General features: G+C 42.7%; 1 protein-coding gene across 1 annotated transcript; it reads right to left on the reverse strand.

The window, feature by feature from the left end:
- Positions 1-8,325: 8,325 nt before the first annotated feature.
- On the reverse strand, positions 8,326-21,901 carry LOC120242317 (zinc finger protein 155-like). The gene is made up of 4 exons (XM_039247998.1): positions 21,895-21,901; positions 20,975-21,066; positions 8,970-9,096; positions 8,326-8,432 (listed from the first exon to the last, which is right to left on the reverse strand). The coding sequence occupies exons 1-4, from the start codon at positions 21,899-21,901 to the stop codon at positions 8,326-8,328; spliced, it is 333 nt and encodes a 110-aa protein (XP_039103929.1).
- Positions 21,902-23,159: the final 1,258 nt, after the last annotated feature.

The following is a 23,159-nucleotide window of genomic DNA, read 5'->3' on the forward strand; positions in this document are numbered from 1 at the left end:
CTGCTGTGAGGCATAATGCAGCAAATACACACAAAAACACACAGAACCACGCAGGGCACGCGGGAAGCCTTTGAGAAGTGTTACCTGCTATTGTTAATTTCTCGTCCTACTCGGAGAAGCATTCCTTCCCAAGTCACTTCCTCTGTCTGGCTCCAGGATCGTCAGATGCCTTCTGCTCCATAACTGGGAGTTGCATGGAGATCTGACAATCCTAGACGTGTAGTGGGAAAAACTCATGAGGCCAAATAAGGGTCTGGGACACCAGGCTCGGTTTTGTCCATGATATCCATCAGCGTCTCTTTTCTAGATCCACCTTTGCAGACATGACCTTTCCCAAGTCAAGTCCACTCACGGCTTTGCTCAGGATATTGTCTCTCCCTTCATCTTTGCAGGGCAGGCGTGAGAACTTGCACGTGCCCCTCAAAACCCTACTCAGGTGATGCCTTTGTGAAGCTTCCCATCACCCTTCAGGGATATTTTATTAATTAAAATCCTGCACGGCCTGAGAGGCGATTAGTTCTTCCTCAGCTTCATAGTGCAGCCCCCCAAACACATGAGGGGCAGCCAGCACAATGAACAGAGGGGCGGGGTGAGCCCGCAGTTGGACGGGGAAGGTGTGATTGTAGAGGTTCCCAAGTCAGGGGACTTGGAGAGCAGCAGCGTCATTTTGTGGACGCTGCTTCCGGGTTTCTCCCCTTGTCCTCTGTTCTCAAGCACCTCGAGGGCATTTTGGGACATCTTTGAAGACATGAAACATTTCCTGTGAAGCCCTGCTTTCCCACCTGTTTCTCCCCCACAAAGCGCCTGCTAGATCTTCTTACCCCACCTGAGAAAAGAAAAGCACCCTTCTGTCTCAGTTTGAGACACTTTCAGATTTCTGAAATTGGAGCATTCTCTTTACTGTGAGTCCTTTTGAATGAAGTCTCTCCTCGTTGAAGTCCAGATGTTTCTATTTGACAGGTCTCGTGAGCTAGGAATGCAATCAGTCTATTGACATCGAGTGCAGATCAACACGCACCTCAGTGTCACATGACCCCATCAGGCAGTACACTCTTTCCTAGGGGTGCTTCTGTGAGATCCAGAGGGCCCAGCAGCATCCGTAATGGGATTTCCACTTAAAAAAATTTTTTTTTAATGTTTACTTATTTTTGAGAGAGAGAGAGAGAGAAAGAGAGAGGCAAAGCGGGAGCAGGGGAGGAGCAGAAAGAGAGGGAAACACAGAATCTGCAGTAGCCTCTGGGCTCTGAGCTATCAGCACAGAGCCTGATGCGGGGCTGAAATCCACATACTATGAAATCGTGTCCTGAGCTGAAGTCAGATGCTTAACCAACGGAGCCACCCAAGCACCCCCAAAGTCAACCTGCAGGCAGCAGCAGGAAGCAAGGGAGTTGTGGCCTCTGATGCATTCTCTGCAGCTTCTGATTGGGATGATCCCTTTAGTGCTTAGGTTATAAGCTTAGAAACTTGCATCAATTTTTATCATACATCTAGGTGCAATAGCCACAACATACAAAGGCATGTTTTTAAAAGTCCCCCTTTTGGGGCACCTGGGTGGCTCAGTCAGGGAAGTGTCAACTTCAGCTCAGGTCATGATCTCACAATTCGTGGGTTTGAGTCCTGCATCAGGCTCTGTGCTGACAGCTCATAGCCTGGAGCCTGTTTCAGATTCTGTGTCTCCCTCTCTCTCTATGACCCTCCCCTGCTCATGCTGTCTCTCTCAGGAAAAAAAAAATTTTTTTTAAGTCCCCCCTTTTTTTTAATCTTTTTTAAATTTATTTCTAGGAGAGAGAGAGAGCGAGACAGCATGAGCAGCGTGAGGGGAGGGTCAGAGAGAGAGGGAGACAGAATCTGAAGCAGCTCCAGGCTCTGAGCTGTCAGCACAGAGCCCGACGCGGGGCTCGAACCCACGAACCACGAGATCATGACCTAAGCGAAAGTCGGACGCTTAACCGACTAAGCCACCCAGGCGCCCCTTAAGTCCCCCTTTTTTACCCTCTCTTTGTAAGCTTACTCAAACCCTGGGCAGTAGGTCTAACATTTACAAGATTAACAATGGCTGAAGAGGAAGGTTGTGACAACACTATTAAGTGTTTTCTATCAGGGAAGCTCAATGTTTCCCTCCTCCACCCTCTTTCTTTGTCTGATTTATCTAAAACTTTGTTTTGTGGGGTGAAGTCAAGGAAAAAGCAGTCCAAGCTTCCAAGAGTCCTCTCCATGTGGAGTCAAACAATACACCCCTAATTCTCCGACAATGGGCTGTGACAACACATGTGAGGTGTGTCTACCAGGGGACACTCAGGACCATTAGACATTCAGTACCTAAGATTTTGATTGCAGGCTAGTCGCATAGGCACACTCTGCCTTCTATGCATTCACATTCCTGACACCCGGAAGGAAAGCGAGTGTTTGGCATAAACCACATTATTTGTACAGTTTAGGCACAGTGAACCACTTTTACCACTTAGGGAATGGTGGAAACCCTACAGAAATCCAAGTTCTCAGATGTCGGAGGTCATGAATATCTTTTTACAATACCTGTCCTCTCATAGTTTCTGTATATCTGACATAGAGAAATTGACAGTGCCTACTATTTGGTTAATGAGATAGAGAAATGGGTTTCTCATGAGTCTTTTGTCAGAGTATATTAGTATAGCCATTCTGGAAGACTGTCAGATAATGTGGATCAAAATATAAAATGTGGAGTGCCTGGGTGGTTCAGCTGGTAAGCGTCAGACTCTTGATTTTGGCTCAGGTCATGACCTCACAGCTGTGAGATCAATCCCCATGTCAGGCTCTGTGCTGGTTACGGAGCTTGCTTAAGATTCTTTCTCTTTGTTCCTCCCCCACTCATTCATGCTGATGTTTTCTTCTCAAAAAAAGAAAAAAAAAAAAACAAGTAAAATGTGGCAACACTATGCTATGCTAGTAGGGATGTGAAGAAACTGAATCACTCATACATTGCCGTTGGGAATATAAAATATCAGATTCTCTGGAAAATAGTTTGGGAATTTCTTTTAAAACAAAACATGTGGGGTGCCTGGGTAGTTCAGTCAGTTAAGCGATTGGCTCTTGATTTTGGCTCAGGTCATGATCTTGCAGTTCATGGGTTCAAGCCCCGCATCAGGCTCTGTGCTGACAGCTCAGAGCCTGGAGCCTGCTTTGGATTCTGTGTCTCCCTCTCTCTCTTTCTCTCTCTCAAAATAAACAAACATTAAAATAATAATAATAAAAAGAATAGAACAGAACAGAATGGGGGAAAAACTGGACTAAACTGTTAAATGAATACTTGAAGAAATCACAGAAATGTGATTATTTTGTTAGGTGTGATAATGGCCTTTTGGTTTTGTAAAAAATAGTCAATATTTAAGACATGACTGTAAATAGGTAGGTGTGAAAGACTGTATCAAGGATTTGCTTTAAATTATTTCAGCATTGAAAACAGTAGGGGCAGCTGGGTGGCTCAGTCAGGTGAGCATTTGACTCTCGATTTGGACTCAGGTCATGATCTCATGGTTCATGGGATGGAGGTCCATGTCAGGCTCTGTGCTAACAGAGTGGGGATTCTCTCTCCCCCTCTCTCTGCCCCTTTCCCACTCACGTGCTCTCTCTCAAAATAAATAAAATCAAAAGTAAAGGGGTTTAGATTAAGCGATGTGGCAAAATCTTACTAACTTGAATTTGAGAGCTGAATATGGGGTGATCCTTTATATTTTCTCTTTCTGAAAATTTTCATAATTAAGAATTAAAGGGGCGCCTGGGTGGCTTAGTCGGTTAAGCGTCCGACTTTCGCTTGGGTCATGATCTCGTGGTTCGTGGGTCGAGCCCCGCGTCGGGCTCTGTGCTGACTGCCAGCTCAGAGCCAGGAGCCTATTTCAGAGTCTGTATCTCCCTCTCTTTCTGACTCTCCCCTGCTCACGCTGTCTCTCTCTCTCTCTCTCTCCTAGAAATTAAAAAAAAAAGGAATTAAAATCTTGAATTTTGAGAACTTGTGGAAATCCTGCTACTTGTGCGAACTAGGGCAATGGTTTTAACCTCCTGGAGCCCATTTTCTTATGTTACAATGGGAATGCCATCACTTACTTCACTGAGGCTGCAATACATAAGAATGGTGACCCTGCAGCTCCCCTCTCCCCCCACCAATGGATGTTAAGCTTCCTTCATTGGACAGACATGTCCATCTCTGAGATTGGACAAGGCACGTAATGAACAAAAGACATCTCACTTCCGTGGAGTCTGCTGAACGGTCTTCCTTTGGAACAGAGGAAGGCAAATGACAGAAAAGAATCCATAATACCAGGTCTGCCTGACCCTCCTGACTACTCAGTCTGCACGTAACCTGGTAGCATGTGTAACATTTAACAGCTTTGACGACTGGTTCCTCCACACCTGAAATGTTTCCTCCACACCCCTTTCCTTGAAGGTATCTTCACCTTTCTTCTCACCTGCAAAGACTGCCCCCACCAGAGACTTTTGTCACTCTCTCCCCTCTTCTTAAGCTTCTGAATCAAATCCTCCATGATGTTCTCTTTTTCTAAGTCTCCCAAGTGGGCTACACTACCTCGGCCCTACTTACCAACGACAGGAAGTTCCAGAAGTACTGATTTGGAAAGAAATCTCAGGAAGGATTTTTATTGACACAGTTGTCTAGTTTGACTTTCAAAAGTCTTTCAAAAGTTCATGTCTGCCTGGGACCTATTGCCCAAAGGGCTCCCAAAACTCATTCTCCAGCAAGGATTCTATCCTCCAAAGTCTCATCATTTCTATAAACATTCATGGCACAGACGTTACACAATAAAACACTGTGTCTGTCCTGGAGTTGCTCAGTCCACTGAGCTTTCAGGCTAGAGAATAAACATCACAAACCACATTTAATTTGCTTTTAAGCCCATCTACTATATTCTTAATGAGTTAGAGTATTTATCAAATCCATAATTGATTTTAATAGACTGCAGTTCTCTTGTGGAATTCTCTGTATTTTTATGAACATACTAATAGAAGTTATTTTAAGATCCGTGTTTGGTAACTCCAATATCTGGATCACTATGGATCAGGTTTGATCATCTTTTTCATTGCTTTGGGTCATTTAATGTTTATTTTTCTTGAAAAGACAATTGATTTAGGTTTTAATGCCAGACATTATATGTGGAGGCTTGGGGCACCTGAGTGGCTGTCCGCTAAGCATCTGATTTTGGCTTGGGCCATGATCTCACAGGTGAGTCCTGTGTCATGCTCTGTGCTGACAGCTCAGAGCCTGGAGGCCGATTCTGTGTCTCCATCTCTCTGTCCCTCACACACTCATCTCTCTCTCTCTCTCAAAAATAAACATTAAAAAAAAATTTTTTTTTAATATGTGGAGGCTCTAGCTGGTATTTTTATCCACAGAGGATTTCTTTTCTTCTGGTAAACAAGACAAGCTCCAGGAGGCTGTTTTCATCCCATCAAGATTGTATACCCTTTACTCATGAGGGTCGGGGAAATGAGAAGTCTTGTGTACTTTTGAAAGATCACTGCCCAGTATACACTAAATCTAAAAGTGATTATTCTTGGATACAGCTCTGGTTCTAAAAATTTCTCCCAAGGAAATGACACTACAAGAGAATGAAGATGAAGGCCACTGTTCTAAATTTTACATTGAACTGTTTCAGAGATACAAACTGAACGCACATCAGGAGGTAATTGTTTAAAATGTGATATGTCTGTATTACTGGGATACTGCGCAAGTAAAATATTATAGATCAATATTGATAGAAAAGATTTCCAACATATTAATAAGTGAATAAAATCAAGTTACAACATAGTATGCACATTACCCTTGTTTTGTAAAGCTGAAAAGATCTGTATCCATATATAATGTAGACATCAGTGCCTTTTTAAAATTATTTTGCATATTTTAAAATTTCAGGGATTATTTTTTAGAAAAAAATCTAATTTTACTCAGGGGAAAGGAAAAGATTCTCCAGAACACTGATGCGTGATAAAAATGGCATATCGTACCTCACAGTAACCCTATAAATATTGGCATTTAGATATGGCATATTTAGGAAAATGCCAACCCTCTAGGTTATTAACATGGACAACAAGAGGTTCAGAAAACTGCTCTAGAGGTATATAGAAAGGGGAGAGTGCTAGAAGAGTTAACAGAGTGTTGACTCTAAATAAATTTCCTGTGAGTGGGTTGGAAAGAACAAATGTGAGAATCAACTCAACCAAAAGGGCAGAGGTGAGGAAGTCACAAAAAAATTAATCCAGAGCCATTTTCAATGGAGCCTATCTCCTGTCCTATCCATATTCTTTTTAATTATGCACATCGAGGCACAGGGTGGCTCAGTCAGTTAAGCATCTAACTTCTGCTCAGGTCATGATCTCACGGTTCGTGAGTTCGGGCCCACATCCGGCTCTGTGCTGACAGCTCAGACTCTGGAGCCTCTTTCTGATTCTGTGTCTCCCTCTCTCTATGCCCCTCCCCCATTCGTGTTCTGTCTTTCTCTCCAAAATGAATGTTAATTTTTTTAAATAAGAGAGATGGGGGTAGAATATGCTCTAAGACTTTTCAGCATTCCAAGGAATATGGGTTACAGAGAAGCATCCATTTGTCAAAACTCACCAAATTGCATACTTACCATGTGCAAATTTAAATTGTACCTCAGTAAAAAGAACTGTAAAACAAATGAGTCATTTTACAGCCTGAAAAGTCATGGGACTACATATTTGTAACCTGTACAGTTTTCTGTATCTAAGATATATTTCAATAAAGAGTAATCCCAAAATTAAAAAAATAAAAGTACAGATTTGTACATTGAGGCAAAGCAGCTGGGAAGCTACCTATTAAGGAAAAAAAAAAAAAAAGACAAGGGCGCCTGGGTGGCTCAGTCGGTCAGGTGTCCAGTCAGTTGTCAGACTTCGGCTCAGGTCATGATCTCATGGTTCGTGGGTTCGAGGCACACATTGGGCTTTGTGCTGAGAGCTCCGAGCCCAGAGCCTGCTTCGGATTCTGTGTTTCCCTCTCTTTCTGCCCCTCCCCCACTCATGCTCTGTTTCTGTCTCAATAATAAACATAAAAACATTTTTTAATTAAAAAATAATAATAAAAAGAAAGAAAAAAAAGACAATGGTAACAACTGGGAGCCACTTCCCAGGGTCAGGTTTGTACATGACAACAAGGGAAGTAGGCCAAACGGAACCAGCATCCAACATGCCTGACTGCATTAAACCTTTGCACAGGATACAAGACAAGCAACAATAGAAAACACTGGGCAGCTCTTCCCTCTGTACTCACATCAGATTAGCACATAGATTTTCCTGGGGTTTTTTTGTTTGTTTGTTTGATTTGGTTTGGTTTTTGGTGTTTATAGCCAGTGGAAATTGACTAGGCTGGATTTACCTGGGGAGAAATAGAAACTAAAGATAAAATGAAAGAAGGAGGAAGAAAAGAAAAGGAGAGGTGAGGCCAGAGCAGGGGGGAGGTAAGAGCACAGAGGGAGGAGGTGGAGCTCACCAAGAGCAAAGCAGAGACTGCAAGTTAGGACAAGCCGGAGAGGTGCAAATGGGACCACCTGCCCATTCATCCATTACTCCGTTCCTATTCATCCATTAATCCCTTCACTGCCTCATTCACTAAACAAATACTGAATGAACATATGTGTGCTGAGTCTACTGCAGGCACTGGGTGGACAGCAATGAAGAAATCATACAGTCCCCGCTCTCATGAAGCTCCACTCTGATAGGGAAAGACAATAAACCAGCAAACAAAATATAGGATGTGAATACATCAGCTGGTGACTGATGATTTGCCACAGAATAAGGCAGTTGGGCATTTTAAACAGGGTGGTGAGAGCAGGCTTCATGGGAGCAGCTACAGATGAAGTAAGGCGGGGAGCGCGGAGGATGTCGGGGGTGACGACATCCCAGGTGGATGGAAGAGCTGGGGAAAGGCCCTGGGGTAGAAGGATCCTTGGCATGTCTGCACAATGGAAAGCAGTCCTGTGTGGCTGGGAGGGATGGAGCAAAGGGGAAGGGAGAGGAAATCAATCCAGAGAGGGGGTGGGCGGCCAGATCACAGGGGACCCTAAAGGCCGCCATGAAGACTCTAGATTGTACCAAGACAGGAGGCATGGGAGGCTCAACAAAGGATGGACATAGGCTGGTGTACGTGACCTCACATCCTTGGAGAACAGACTGCCCAGAGGAGGAGCAGGCAGACAGTGGGAACACTGTGACCATAGAGCAGGATGATGAATCACGGGGGCCTGGGCAGGCTGGTCATCAGGGAGGTGGTGAGAAGAAGCACCTGGCTGTGCCCTGCGAGGACACAGAGCCACACGCTTCTCATTCAAACACCCATCCCCTTGGGTTTCTGTCTCCATCATCCAAAGTTTCTCTTCTCTCCCCAGTGGTAATGTCTAATGTCGTATCTCTTTCAAAGGGTTCACATCCTATGAAAAAGAAATGGCACATGTGTGACGTGAATAAATTAAAGGCAAAAATTTTAATTCCAATAATATAATCTTCAGGCACTCTATTTTTTCAAATTCTGATCGTGACCTGCTGTAATAAATACCGTTTACGTTATGATCCAGTACACAAATACATAGATGTGTTTCGCCTAATCAAGCAATCAAATGACCGCACATCCTAACCACCACCCACTTCGATCACATTTCCTTTCCTGCTTTTACTCACAATTTTTGTTGCACTGCATTTAGTTCCCGACAAGGAGCTACACTATTTCTATCCTATCTCATTAAACACAGTGATGATGTAATTCACCAATTCATTTTAAACCTCACAAGATATCACAACGGTAATTTGACAAAAAACACCCAAGGTATAGACAAGATATCCCACAGGAATTAGGAAATTCAGATCCCCAAGTTTTAGGGAAGGACTAGAAGAGCCCCAAAGTCTTAAACACTGGGAATCAAGACACTCCAGGGGGCTGACATTGAGGTACAGAGGGTATTTATCCTCACCCAGGGACAGCAGGTTCTGGAAGTTCTCTGGCATCACATCTCCGTATAGCTTCCTCTGGGCAGGGTCCAGCAGCCCCAGCTCCTCTCTGGTGAAGACCAAGTCCACATCCTTGAACGTCACTACCTCCTACAACATCAAGCACGCACAATCTCAATCTTATAACCCATGGCCACTGGGAAAAAGGCAGAACAGAGAAGGTGGAGAGGATACGTGAGAAATTGTTCTGGATTCTGAGGACCTTGCAATCCGCATGTCAACTCCATATACCAAGTTGCCACAGTCAAATCAAAAATACAATTAAAAAAGTAAAAATCAGGGGCACCTGGGTGGCTCAGTTGGCTAAAGGTCAGATTTTGGCTCAGGTCATGATATCATGGTCCATGAGTTCAAGCCCCACGTTGGGCTCTGTGCTGATAGCTCAGAGTCTGGAGCCTGCTTCGGATTCTGTATCTCCCTTTCTCTCTGCCCCCTCCCTGCTCTCTCTCTCTCTCTCCTTCAAAAATAAATATTTAAAAAATAAAAATTATTAAAAATCAATTTTAAAATAAAAATAATTAAAATTTAAAAATTAGTTAATTTTAAAATTTAATTGCAATTTTAAAATAATCAATTACAAATAATCCCTGTATATTTAATGTGGTTTCATTTGTGAGTATCCTACAGTAAGTGCCCTAGAACTATAACTCTTGAATCATGGGGTATACACGTTTTATAACCTGGTTGATACTACCAAATTGTCCCAGAAATGTTAGGTCACTTTAGTCCCAACAAGACCAAATAGTTTTTATCTTTCCTTTCTGATTCACACAATCACTAAGTCAGGGTACTGTCACTCTGTTACAGTTTGACAAACCAACAGGTCACCTTTCCTGGTGAGCTATGCAAGGCATGTGCCATCTATCAGCGATGGCATTCAAAGTGTGAAACTTTTCAGTTTTTCATATCAGAATACCTGTTTACGTCCCAAAGCTCTGGCCCTCACAAGCTGTAAGATCTTCAACAGACAAATCCTTACTCTATTCCCTTATGTAAATAAATGAATATACATAAAAGTTCTTAAACTGTACTGTCCAATTCAGGAGCCATGTGAGTCATACGGGACTACGTAAATTTAAATGTAAAATTACATAAAATTAAAAACTCACTCCCTCAGTCGCACTAGCCACATTTCAAGTGCTCAAGAGCCACATGTGGCTAGTGACTACCATATTGGACAGCACAGTATAGAACATCTCCTTTAGGGCGCCTGGGTGGTTCAGTCGGTTAAGCGTCCGACTTCGGCTCAGGTCATGATCTCACGGTTCGTGGGTTTGAGCCCCACGTCGGGCTCTGTGCTGACAACCAGCTCAGAGCCTGGAGCCTGTTTCAGATTCTGTATCTCCCTCTCTCTCTGACCCTCCCTGGCGCTCTCTCTCTCTCTCTCTCTCTCATAAATAAATAAAACATTTAAATCAGCTTTTCAAAAAAGAACATCTCCATCATCGCAGAACCTCCACTGGACAGCACTTAGAACACACACACTTACCACATGGTAGGTGCTTAATTGATGCTAACTTTCAGTAATTATAATTGGTAGTAAACATATGAGTACACATTCACATTGATTTAGACACCCGGCTTTCTTTTGATTAATGTTTGCGTGGTATATCTTTTTCCACCCTTTTGCTTTCAACCTGCTTATACCATTATATTTGAAATGAAATTTTTAAAATTTGAATATCTAATTGGCTTTATATATAGTAGGATCATTTTATAAATTTTTATTTATTTCCAGTATAACTAACACACATTGTTATATTAGTTTGGCATGCAGTACAGTAATGCAACAATTCTATACATTACTCTGTGCTCATCATGATAAATAAGCGTACTCTTTTTTTTTTTTTTAAGGAGAATCACCAAGGATTCCCTTTTTTTTTTTTTTAATTTGTATTTATTTCTAGGAGAGAGAGAGACAGAGACAGCGTGAGCAGGGGAAGGTCAGAGAGAGAGGGAGACACAGACTCCGAAATAGGCTCCAGGCTCTGAGCCAGCAGCCAGCACAGAGCCCGACTCGGGGCTCGAACCCACGAACTGCGAGATCATGACCTAAGCGAAAGTCGGACGCTTAACCGACTAAGCCACCCAGGCGCCCCTAAATAAGCGTACTCTTAATCCCCTTTACCTATTTCACCCATTCTCCACCCATCTCCCCTCTGGCAACCACGTCTTTGTTCTCTGTATTTAAGAGTCTGATTTTTTGCCTTTTTTCTTTGTTCATTTGTTGTGTTTCATAAATTCAACATATGAGTGAAACCATATGTTGTCATTCTCTGACTTATTTCACTTAACATTATACCCTCAAGATTCACCCATGTTGTTGCATATGGCGAGACTTTATTCTTTTATATGGCCAAGTACTATTCCACTGTGTGTGTGTATCACATCCACTTTTTAAAAAAATTTTTTTAAATGTTTTATTTATTTCTGAGAGAGAGGGAGAGAGAGAGACACACAGCATGAACAGGGGATGATCAGAGAGAGAGGGAGACACAGAATCCGCAACAGGCTCCAGGTTCTGAGCCAGCTGTCAGCACAGAGCCTGACACGGGGCTGGAACCCACAAACCTGAGCCAAACCCACAAACCTGATTATGACCTGGGCCAAAGTCGGACACTTAACCGACTGAGCCATCAGGCGCCCCTCACATCCTCTTAATCCATTTGTCTATCAATAGACATTTGGGCTGCTTCCATAATTTAGCTATTATAAATAATGCTGCAATAAAATAGGGCACATGCAACTTTTTGAATTAGTATTTTCATATTCTTTAGAAAAATACCCAGTAGGAGAATTGCTGGATCATACAGTAATTCTATTTTTAAACTTTTGAGGAACCTTAACACCGCTTTCCATAGAGGCTGCACTTGTCTGCATTCTCATCAACAGTGCCTGAGGGTTCCTTTTTCTCCACATCCTCACCAACTTGTTTCTTGTGTTTTTTATATTAGCCATTCTGATAGATGTGAGGTGGTATCTCTCTGTAGGTTTGTTTGGTTGTTTAAGCAGGCTTCATGCACAGCATGGAGCCCAGCACGGGGCTTGAACTCACAACTCTTAGATCAAGACCTGAGCTGAGATCGGGGCACCTGGGTGGCTCAGACGTTTAAGCATCTGACTCTTGGTTTTGGCTCAGGTCATGATCTCACAGTTTGTGAGTTCAAGCCTCACATGGGGTTCTTTGCTGATAGTGCAAAGCCTGCTTGGGATTCTCCCTCTCCCTCTCGCTGCCCCTCCTCCATTTGCTCTCTGTCTCTCTCAAAAAAAAAAAAAAAAAAAACTTAAAAAAAAATACCTTACCTGAGATCAAGAATCAGGCACTTAAGTGACTGAGCCACCCAGGCACCACTCATTGATTTTGATTTGCATTTCCCTGATGATGAGTGGATGTTGAGCATCTTTTCCTGTGTCTGTTGGCCATCTGTATGACTTTGGAGAAATGTCTGTTCATGTCTTCTGCCCATTTTTAAATTGGATTTTTTTGGGGGAGGGGTGTCGAGTTGTATAAGCTCTTTATATATTCTGGATACTAACCCTTTATCAGACATGTCATTTGCAAAAACGTTCCCCCATTTGGTAGGTTGTCTGTTTGTTTTGTTGATGGTTTCTTTTGCTATGCAGCATATTTTGATGCAGTCCCAGGAGTTCATGTTTGTTTCCTTCACTTCAGGAGACATATAAAGAAAAATGTTGCTACAGCTGATGTCAGAGAAATTACTGCCTGTGCACTCTTCTAGGATTGTGATGGTTTATGGATCTTCAATCCACTTTATTTTTGTGTAAGGTGTAAGAAAATGGCCCATTCTTCCCAGCAGCATCTGTTGAAAGGCTCTCTTTTTTTTCCCTTCCCATATTCTTGCTTTCTTTGTGGTAAATTAATTAACCATATCCTGTAGTTGGGAAATATATTTAAATCCACAATAGCAATCTCTTTAATTTGTGCATTTATATGCCATTTATATTTAACAAACTATTTATACGTTATGGCCTAAGTCTGCTTTTTTCCCCCCTTGCTTTCCCGTGTTACTTAAACACTTTTATTATCACGCTTTGGTTTATCTATAGTGTCTTTGAGAGTATCACTTTGTATAGTTTTTAGTGGTTGCTTTAGGTATTACATTATACAGAAATAACTTATCAGTCTATTATTGTCAATATGCTACCAGTTCAAATGAAATGTAGCAAACTTACCTCCCTTTAAGACCTTTCACCCTACTCCATTTATTGCTATTTTAAATATTTTGTTCTGTATACATTTAGAACTACATCAAACAGTTATGAGTTTGACCAACATAATAGAAAACTCAAGGAGAGCAAGATAGTCTATTATATTTATCCCTATTTTCAACCATTCTGTTGTTCTTTCTTCCTTCCTGAAACCCTAAACCTTTTTCTATTTGTTTTTTCCTTTCTGCTTAGAGAACTTCCTTTAGCTATTCTTTCAGAGCAGGTCTGCTGGCAACAAATACATTTCATTTCCTTCATTTGAGAATGTCTTGATTTTCCCTTCATTCTCAAAGGATATCCTTACTGGATACAAAATTCTGAGTTCATAGTTCTTCTCATTCACCACTTAAAAAAGAGCATGCCATTTCCTTCTCGCCACCATGGTTTCTGGCAAGAAATCCATGATCTTTGAATGTTTTGTCCCTTATAGGTAAGGTGCCATTTCTCTCTCCTTTATTTTTTTTCTGTTATTAGTTTTAGAAGTTTAACTATAACATGTCTTGGTATTTCTTTGGGTTTACCCTACTTGGGGTTCACTCAGTTTCTTGCATCTGTAGGTTTATGTCTTCTGCCAAATTTGGGAAATGTTCAGCCATATTTCTTCAAATACTTTAGTCCCTCCCTCTTCCTCCTCTCCTTGTGGGACCCTGATAACATGAATGCTATATATTTTGTTATAGTCCCTTGGGTCTCTGAGACTCTGTTCATTTTTTTCAGTCTATCTTATTTTATTCACATTAAATAATTTCTATTATTCTCTCTTCAAGTTCTTTCCTCTGTTCCTTAATTCTGCTACTGAGCCCATCCAGTGAATTTTTAAATATCTTTTACTATATTTTTCAGTTCTCAAATTTCCATTTGGTTGTACTTTATATTTTCTATTTCTTGCTAAGATTTTGTTTCGTTATTTTTTTCCAGCAGGTCTGTAATTGTTTGTAGAAATATTTTTATAATAGCTGTTTTAAAATCTTTGTCAAATGGATGAATCTAGAAGACATTATGCTAAGTCAATCGTAAAAAGGATTATATGTATGATTCTACTGTAGAATGTAGAGTAGTCAAATACATAGAGACAGAAGGTAAAATGGTGGTTTTCAGACTAGGCAGAGGGAGGTACAGGAGTTACTGTTTAATGGGTACAGAGTTTCAGTCTGAAGATGAAAAAAGCTCTGGAGATGTGTGGTGGGAATGTACTTAATGTTATTGAGAAGTACACTTCAAACGATATATTTTGTTATGTATATTTTACCACAATAAAAAAAGTCCTTGTCAGGTAACTAATATCTTACCACTTATAACTGAGAACTAACATCAGTGAACATCATTTTACTGTGTCTGCTGATTGTCTTTCATACAAGTTGAGATTTCCCTCATTCTTGTATAACAAGTCATTTTCCACTGAAACTTGGACATTTCAGCTATTATAAGACTTGGGATTTCATTTAAACCTTCTGTTTTACTAGGCCTCCTCTTCTCAAAGGGGAAGGAGGCAGAGGTAGGCCCATATTCTCTACTTGGCCTCTGCTGATATCTGATGGGGTAAGGAGTTCACTACTTCTGGGCTGGGGTGAGACTTCTGGCCCTTTACTAGGTCTAGCAGGTAATGCTCTGGATGAAAGGGGCAGAGGTGGTCTGTTACTGTTCCCCATTGTCTTCTACTGACATAGGATATGAGAAGTTGGCCTCAACTCCGCCGGGCAGTGGTCAAAGTCTTGAATATCCACCAGGCCTCCTCTGATACCACCCAAGCTGGGAAAAGGAGATCGCTCATTATTACTAGGTGAGTGTGAAGTCCGGGCTCCCAGATTGTCTCCACTGACAACACAGGGATGGTGAGTACTTATTACTCCCTGACAGGGAGTTTGGGTGGCTCAATACAGCTGGCAAAGCAGGAAGTCTAGGCTCCTCATTACAGCCTGGCAGGGGTGGGTATGGGGTGGCAGTATTTTCGATGGCTGGATAAAGAGCAGTTATTATGTAAAAGTTTTCTGTCTTGCTAAGCTGCCCCTTTCCTCACCCTCAGACCAGACAGAGGGTGGTATTTTTCTTGGACCTTTTTTTTTTTTTTTTTTTTTTGGTCTGGACTCATTGGTATTTCCATATTGCCATCTTCTCCAGCACCAAGTCTGGGATATATAAGGCAAAAAGAAAACCCAAGTAATTCCCTACCATGTCACTCCTTGAGTCTTAGGTCCTGAGCCAGTCAGCCTGCTTTCATGTTTTCTTTACATACAACATCCAGGATTTTTAACTGTACTTAGTGGGAAGAATAGGGAAAAGTACGTCTCTCCATCTTTCCAGAAGTGGCAGTCTCCAGAATTGCTTTTTGGGACCAGAGCATGTATGTAAGAAAACTGTTACTGCAATGTTCTTTAAAACATTTTTAAAAAATCTTACACTATCTAAATGTCTAGTTTTAGAGAATTTTTTAAGGAACAATTCATTGAACTATGATATAATCATTAAAAATTCAGGTGAGGGCACCTGGGTGGTTCGGTCAGTTCACTGTCCAACTCTTGATTTTGGCTCAGGTCATGATCCCAGGGTTGTGGGATCAAGCTCCAAGTTGGGCTCTGTGCTGAGCATAGAGCCTGCTTAAGATTCTCTCTCTTTCTCTGTCTCTCTCTCTCTCCTTCTGCCCACCATCCCCACCCATGCTCTAAAATAAGTATTTTTTTTTAAATGAGGGTGACAGAAACTTCTATTTCTGGCTATAACAAAACAACTAGGACTAAACATGACTCCCTATTATAAGTAGGAAAATGAGGGGGGGTTATGAAACAACTGTCTTCAGACATTGAAAACACAATACTTTGATCTCTGAAGTGCAGGAAACAAATGAGATGAGTCCTATGATCACCGCCAGATGTTTGCCAATCAATAACTTTTGAACTGCATGCAAGTGCAAGAACGGGCAGCCCAAACAGAGACCTGCTGAGTTAAAGAGACAGAAATCATAACGGGGAGACTGGGTAGCTGGAATTGCAGAGCAGAGTTCCAGAAAGCAGGGAATGCAGAAGAAAAGCACTGGAAATCTACACAGGGACCCCTTTGAGTCTACCACTAAAGACCGAACTGTGCACATATATGAGGAAACTCCACAGGCCAGGCAAAAAGTAGCCGGGGAGTTATGACCCAGCAATAGCACTGCTAGGAATTTACCCAAGGGATACAGAAATGCTGATGCATAGGAGCACATGTACCCCAATGTTCATAGCAGCATCTCAACAATAGCTAAAACATGGAAAGAGCCTAAGTGTCCATCAACGGACGAATGGATCAAGAAGATGTGGTTTATCTATACCATGGAATACTACATGGCAATGAGAAACAATGAAATCTGGCCATGTGTAGCAACATGGATGGACCTTGAGGGTGTTCTGCTGAGCGAAATAAGTCAGGCAGAGAAGGACAAATATCATATGTTTGCACGTATAGGAGGACTAGGAGGAACTTAACTGAGGAACAAGGGGGAGAAGAAGGGGGGAAATGGTGGGGGAAAGGGAGAGAGGCAAACCATGAGAGACCCTTGAATGCTGACAAAAATTGAGGACTGATGGATGTGGGGGGGAGGGGGGATGGGCATGGAGGAGGACACTTGTGGGGATGAGCACTGGGGGTTATGTGGAAACTAATTTGACAATAAACTATTTGTAAAAAAAAAAAAAAAAAAAAAAAGTAGCCGGGGAGTTATGGGCTGAATGGGTCCCAGAGCTTAGTCGCTAAGTAGGACTCAGAGGTGTTTGAATTCCAGACAGCCAAAATGGAAAGCCCTCACTGATCACTAGGGACATTTGGCACAACTGAAGGGTCGTGCCTAGGCAGAAGGGCTAAAGTATCTCTAGAACAGAGTTTCTTTTTTTTCTTTTATTTTTAATATTTTTTTAAAATTTATTTCTAGGAGAGAGAGAGAGACAGCGTGAGCAGGGGAGGGTCAGAGAGAGAGGGAGACACAGACTCTGAAAAAGGCTCCAGGCTCAGAGCTGGCAGTCAGCACAGAGCCCAACGCGGGGCTCGAACCCACGAACCGTGAGATCATGACCTAAGCGAAAGTCAGACGCTTAACCGACTAAGCCACCCAGGCGCCCCTAGAACAGTTTCTTAACAGTTGACCTTCTGCACGAGGCAATTCTTTGTTGCCAGGTGCTACCATGTGAGCTGTAGGATACTTAACAGCATCCCTGGCCTCTGCCCAGTAGTTGTTAGTGGCACCCACCCTACTCATGACAACCAAAAATGTCCGGACATCGCCAAATGTCCCATGGTGGGGCAAAACCATTCCTACTGGAGACCCACTGCTCTGGAATAAAGATTACTCTAGACCCAACCCAACCAAACTTGAAAAACAAGCATGAAAAGAATCAAATTGAACCAAAGGAACATATGATGATCTGGTTATTAGAAGAAAAAGAGTTTACAAAAGTTGACGACCATTCATAATAAATACTCTGAGTAAAGCAGGACTAGAAGGGGACTCCCTCAACCCCAGTGACAGACATCTACAAACATCCCACCAAGTGGTGGAAGACTGAACACTTTCTCCCTAACATTAGGAACAAGTAAAGGATGTGCATGGTGAGTGCTTCTAGACAAAATTCTTCTAACAGTCTTAGCCAGTGCAATAAGAGAAGAAAAAGAAATTAACACCTTGGGGACAGGAATGGAAGAAGTACCACTTTTTATTTAGTGATCACCATCTATGTAGAAACTCCTGACAGGTTAGAAAAATGTTTCTAGATTTACTATGCAAACTTAGCAAGGTCAAGATACAGAAGTCAATTATATATCTATATTCTCGCAACAAAGAGACCCTGAATTTCAAAAATAACAGTGCTCTGAATAGCACCCCCTAAATGTCAACCCCTTAGGGATAAATGTAACAAAATACATGTAAGAAACTCACATTTTGAAAGCTATGAAACATAACTGAGGGAAATGAAATAAGACCCAAAGAAATGAAGAAGATCTAAATGCTCATGGGTCAAAAGGACTTGTATCCAGAATACTAAAAGAACTATTAAAATTCAACACAAATGTAAACAACTTAGCTTAAAAATTGAGCAAAAGAGTTGAACCTTTCAAATAGAAGATATGCAAGTGCCCAAAAGGCAAAAACAAAACAAAAACAAAAACAGATATTCAACCTCTAAGGCATCAGAAAATACAAATGAAAACCACAACGATGTTATCACAACACAACTGTCATCAGGATGACTAAAATTTAAGACTGGAAATGCCAAATGTTAGGAGAAATGTGAGGCCAACTGGAACTAACATATTGCCAGAAGGAATACAAAGTATGCAACTAAAATTGAAAACTTATTTGACAATCTCTTAAAAAGCTAAGCATATGACCCAGAGATTAGATTCTCCTCCTAGTTAACCCGCCATTAACAATAAAAAGTGGAAGCCAATTATTAAAATGGGCTCAGGGTGCCTGGCTGGCTCAGTTGGTGGTGAAGCTCTGACTTCAGCTCAGGTCATGATCTCATGGTTTGTGGGTTCAAGCCCCGCATCGGGTTCTGAGCTGACAGCTCGGAGCCTGGAGTCTGCTTCAGATTCTTTGACTCCCTCTCTCTCTGCCCCTCTCCCACTCTCACTCTGTCTCTCGCACTCACTCTTTCTCAAAAATAAACATTAACAAAATAAAAATAAAATAAAATGCTCAAGCAAAAAAAAAAAAAAAAAAGAGGATTATACAACAAGATTGACAAAATTTAGACAATGGCTGACGTGTGACCAGGGTTGCTGGCGTCCTGAGAATTCATTATACTATTTTGTCTACATCTGTGTTTGAAAACGTCCACAATCACGAGTTACCAAATATAAAAGTACTACAAGTAGGATACAATTTTTGAGCTTAGAAAAAGGCATATCCATAGAAACAACGAAAAGAGAAATCCATGAACGTATTTCCAGCTGCCTCTCCATCCTGGGATTATGGGTAATTTGGGGCTTTCTTCATATCTTCCTTGAATTCTCGATGATAAGCACAAAAACTAGCACCACGATCAGAATGTGAACATAATGGCATATAAAATAAGACAGTAATTGAATAAGTATAGCTTTCAATTCCTTTAAGGTCCCAGATTAATGCCAAAGTTACAGACATCTCCATACTCACCCCCTCCGCCCTCTAACTGTGGCCCCCTGACCCCGCCCTGGGGCGCGCAGTGTATCCTCTCCCGTTCTGTGGGGTGCTCCCTCGCACTGTATTCAATCAGCTTCTATCTTTGTCCTGCCTTGGGTGAATTCCGTCACCGCGGGGACTACGGGTCCCCACCTAATCGGGACGCCCCACGATTAAAAATTATATGGCGTGAAGGTCAAGAACCCAGACTGCGGGGCTCGAATTCTCAGTACTGACTCTTCCCCGCTGTTTGGCTTTGGGAAAATCAGTAAGTTCTTCATCTATCAACACTGTCATCTGTAAAATACAAATAATTACAATATCTGTGTTATGAAGATTAAGCCACCTAATGCATATAAAGCCTATAGAAGACCGTCTGGCACTCAACATGTTACCAAATTATTGCTCGTTCATCAACCCATGTCTCATCCCAACCTCCCATTATAAACATCAGAACATCTGCCCGGCAGGAAAATATCTGCCAAGGAGTGAAGGAAGTCTGTTCCTCAGTTGAGAGCAGAAATGGCACAGCATGTTAAAGCCCCAAATTACCCATAATCCCAGGATGGAGAGGCAGCTGGAAATACGTTCATGGATTTCTCTTTCGTTGTTTCTATGGATATGCCTTTTTCTAAGCTTCTCAGAAACTGTATCCTACTTGGTACCTTGTGATTGCAGTTGGGACCCCGTTAGCAGGACGCTGGGGGTCACTCCCTTCTCCTCTGCACCCTCTGAGAACTTGGGGCAGAGAAAAGAAAGGAGGCTGGCAGAGATCACAATTTTGTCTCTGGTCCGGGATAAATCACGGAAGACAATCACAGGCACCAGCTGGGGGTGAGACCAGCATTTCCTTTAAAAAAGGAGTGCGGGGGCGCCTGGGTGGCTTAGTCGGTTAAGCGTCCGACTTTCGCTTAGGTCACGATCTCGCGGTTCGTGGGTTCGAGCCCCGCGTCGGGCTCTGTGCTGACTACCAGCCTGGAGCCTATTTCGGAGTCTGTGTCTCCCTCTCTCTCTGACCCTCCCCTGCTCATGATGTCTCTCTCTCTCTCTCTCTCCTAGAAATAAATAAAACATTTAAAAAAAATTTTTTTTAAATAAAAAAGGAGTGCGGTGGGGTAGAGAGGAATCCAGAGGAATCCTAAAAGGCCCTGCTTCGCGCAGGCGACAGGGAAGGGCCAGCGACGCTGCAGCTCACTGGCTTTCAGGAACCGAGCGCTTCGCGGGAAGCAACCGTGGATTGGTGACAACCGGCCACCGTTTCGGTGCCAGGATCGCTTCCAACCAATCTCACGTCTATTTACTTCAAGTAAAGCCCGCTCCGCGCCTACTAGGCAGGTACTACCCTCAATTCCACTTTACAAAGGACAAACAGAAATAAAACAAGTCCACGAAATGTCTCTAGATGGTGGCAGAGCGTGTGGAAGTGGGGGAGGCGAGGGAAGCCAAGGTCGCGACCCCCGCCCGCGCGCAACGCCAGGGTGACACACCCCGCCGCCCAGCCCTCAGCGGCTTCTGTTCCTCTTCTAGTCCCCGAGAGCGCGGGCGGCACTTGCGGGCTCCGCGCCGGGACAAGCTTGGCAGGGAGGCGGGGACTCAGCACCCACTCACCTCCCAGAAGGTACCGATGAACGCGGCTTCGTGCTCCCGTGGCGGAAGTGCCCAGGCCGACACCGTCCCTGGACTACCTTTCCCAGAACCCCCTGCGGAACAAGGGCTCAGAGCTTCTTCCCCCGGCAATGGCAGTGGCTGTGACTCCCCGCGCGCCTGGACCTCACTTCCCAGAATCCTCGCTAATGCGGCTCTAATTCTAAGTTGTCACTTTTTTCCCCCTTAAAGGTATAAAAGTTACGGTTAGGTCCGTTCTCGGGGGCTATTGGCTTTTGACCTTTCTTTTCTTTCTTTTCCTTCTGGTTTAAAAAAACCTTTAATTATGGGGCGCCTGGGTGGCTCAGTCGGTTGAGCGTCCGACTTCGGATCAGGTTATGATCTCACGGTTCGTGGGTTCGAGCCCCGCGTCGGGCGCTGTGCTGACGGCCAGCTCGGAGCCTGGAGCCTGTTTCAGTCTGTGGCTCCCTCTCACTCAGACCCTCCCCTGCTCACGCTGTCTCTCTCTCTCTCCTAGAAATAAATAAAAATATTTTTAAAAAATTACAGTACTAATAGGTGTGACTGTAAAGAAACGTAATTGTATAGGAGAGAGAAGAGAGGTGAAGCTAGGCTCTCAAGGCTGATTTAATGCTAGGAAGTACCGAGATCTCTGACAATGTTTACCTGGTATGAGGTGTTCATTCCAATGATAATAAGGTTCAGCAAAAACAAAGAGTAACTTCTGAAGGATCCAGACTGAAGGACAACTAAAGTTTCCCACTTCTCTTGGTTTTAATTGTGCACTTGGAAAGGTGGGTCTTTTCTGATAAATGAAAAAAGTTGTAGTGGCAGGGAAGTAAAGAAAGTACTGCAATTGGGGGGAAAAAAGCCTTAAATACATCTTGAAAATGTCTTTAGTTTGCTTTCAGCACATCACCTACTGTCCATTCTGCACCTGACATCGTAAAATACAGCAGGATGTTTTATTTTTCTACAGAGTGGTTGAAGTCAACCATGGTTAGTCAATTTTTTTATAGCTTATTCATTTTTGAGACAGAGACAGAGCATGAGCTGGGGAGGGAACAGAGAGAAAGAGAGAGAGATAGAATCTGAAACAGGCTCCAGGCTCTGAGCTGCCAGCACAGAACCTGACCTGGGGCTCGAACCCACAGACCTTGAGATCATGACCTGAGCGGAAGTTGGATGCTTAACCGACTGAGCCACCGAGGCCCCCAGCCATGATTATTCAAAATTAGGTGTGGAAGTGGGGGGTCTTGATCAGAGAGTGGTAAAAATTCAACTTTTTTTCAGCCTTATTGAAATATGATTGAGAAAAAATTGTAATATATTTAAAGTGTACGTGATGAATTTCCACAATGAATCAGCACATCCATCAGCCTAACTTTGTTTGTTTGTTTGTTTTGGTGAGAACCTGTAAGTTCTACCCTCAACAAATTTCAGTTATGCAATAGGGTACTATCAAATCCTCAGACTTTATTCATCTTACAAGTGAAAGTTTATACCCTTTAAAACAGCCTCTCCTCATTTTTCCCACCTGCCAACCTCAGGCAGCCACCTTCATTCTACTCCTGTTTCTATGGGTTCAGCTTTTTATTTCCTCTCCTAGATTCTACACGTAAGTGATAAAAGGAAGTATTTGTCTTCATCTGGCTTGTTTCACGTAGTGTAATACCCTCCAGTTTTATTCATGTTGTTGCAGATATTTCTCCATATATTCTGTATGCCAGTGGTTAGAATTAGAGGTTGTTTGATTCACGTTTTGGTTTTTTTTTTTTAAGGAAGAATACTACATAGGTGGTTCTGTTGTATCTCTTATTACCCTAACTGGAAGCTGCCAAGACACCCTAAAAGAGAATAAAATGAGAAGACATCCTTCTTCGACCAAATATCAAGACTCACTGCTGAGCTATGGTGTTGGGAGCCATGTCTGAACTCATAAATTGAGAAAAAACTCCTTGTGAGGTTAAGATAAGTTGCACAGACTTTTACCGGCAGATGGCGACCGATATCCACCCCCACCCAATTGTGTCTGCCCCCCCCCCCAAGGCACCTTGTTGATTGGTATTTGGAGTGACTCATTCTGGCCTTGATATGCTGATTACACTTTGTGAGGGAACTTACCATAGGAACTTCTTTTGTGGGTCTGGGAGCAACATCTCGGTCCTGAAAGACCTGTTTTTCTTAA

The sequence above is a fragment of the Hyaena hyaena genome, unplaced genomic scaffold (genome assembly GCF_003009895.1).
Source record: "Hyaena hyaena isolate Hyena2069 unplaced genomic scaffold, ASM300989v1 scaffold_9, whole genome shotgun sequence".
NCBI classification, from domain to species: Eukaryota; Metazoa; Chordata; class Mammalia; order Carnivora; family Hyaenidae; genus Hyaena; species Hyaena hyaena.

Bases quoted from the DNA above. Each gene is read 5' to 3' on its own strand.
- LOC120242317 (XM_039247998.1), bottom strand. The intron at 9,097-20,974 runs GTGAGTGGGTGC...TTGATGTTGTAG, and splicing joins TCATCGGTACCTTCTGGGAG to GAGGTAGTGACGTTCAAGGA. The intron at 8,433-8,969 runs GTGAGGATAAAT...TCTTTTTCATAG, and splicing joins CCAGAACCTGCTGTCCCTGG to GATGTGAACCCTTTGAAAGA.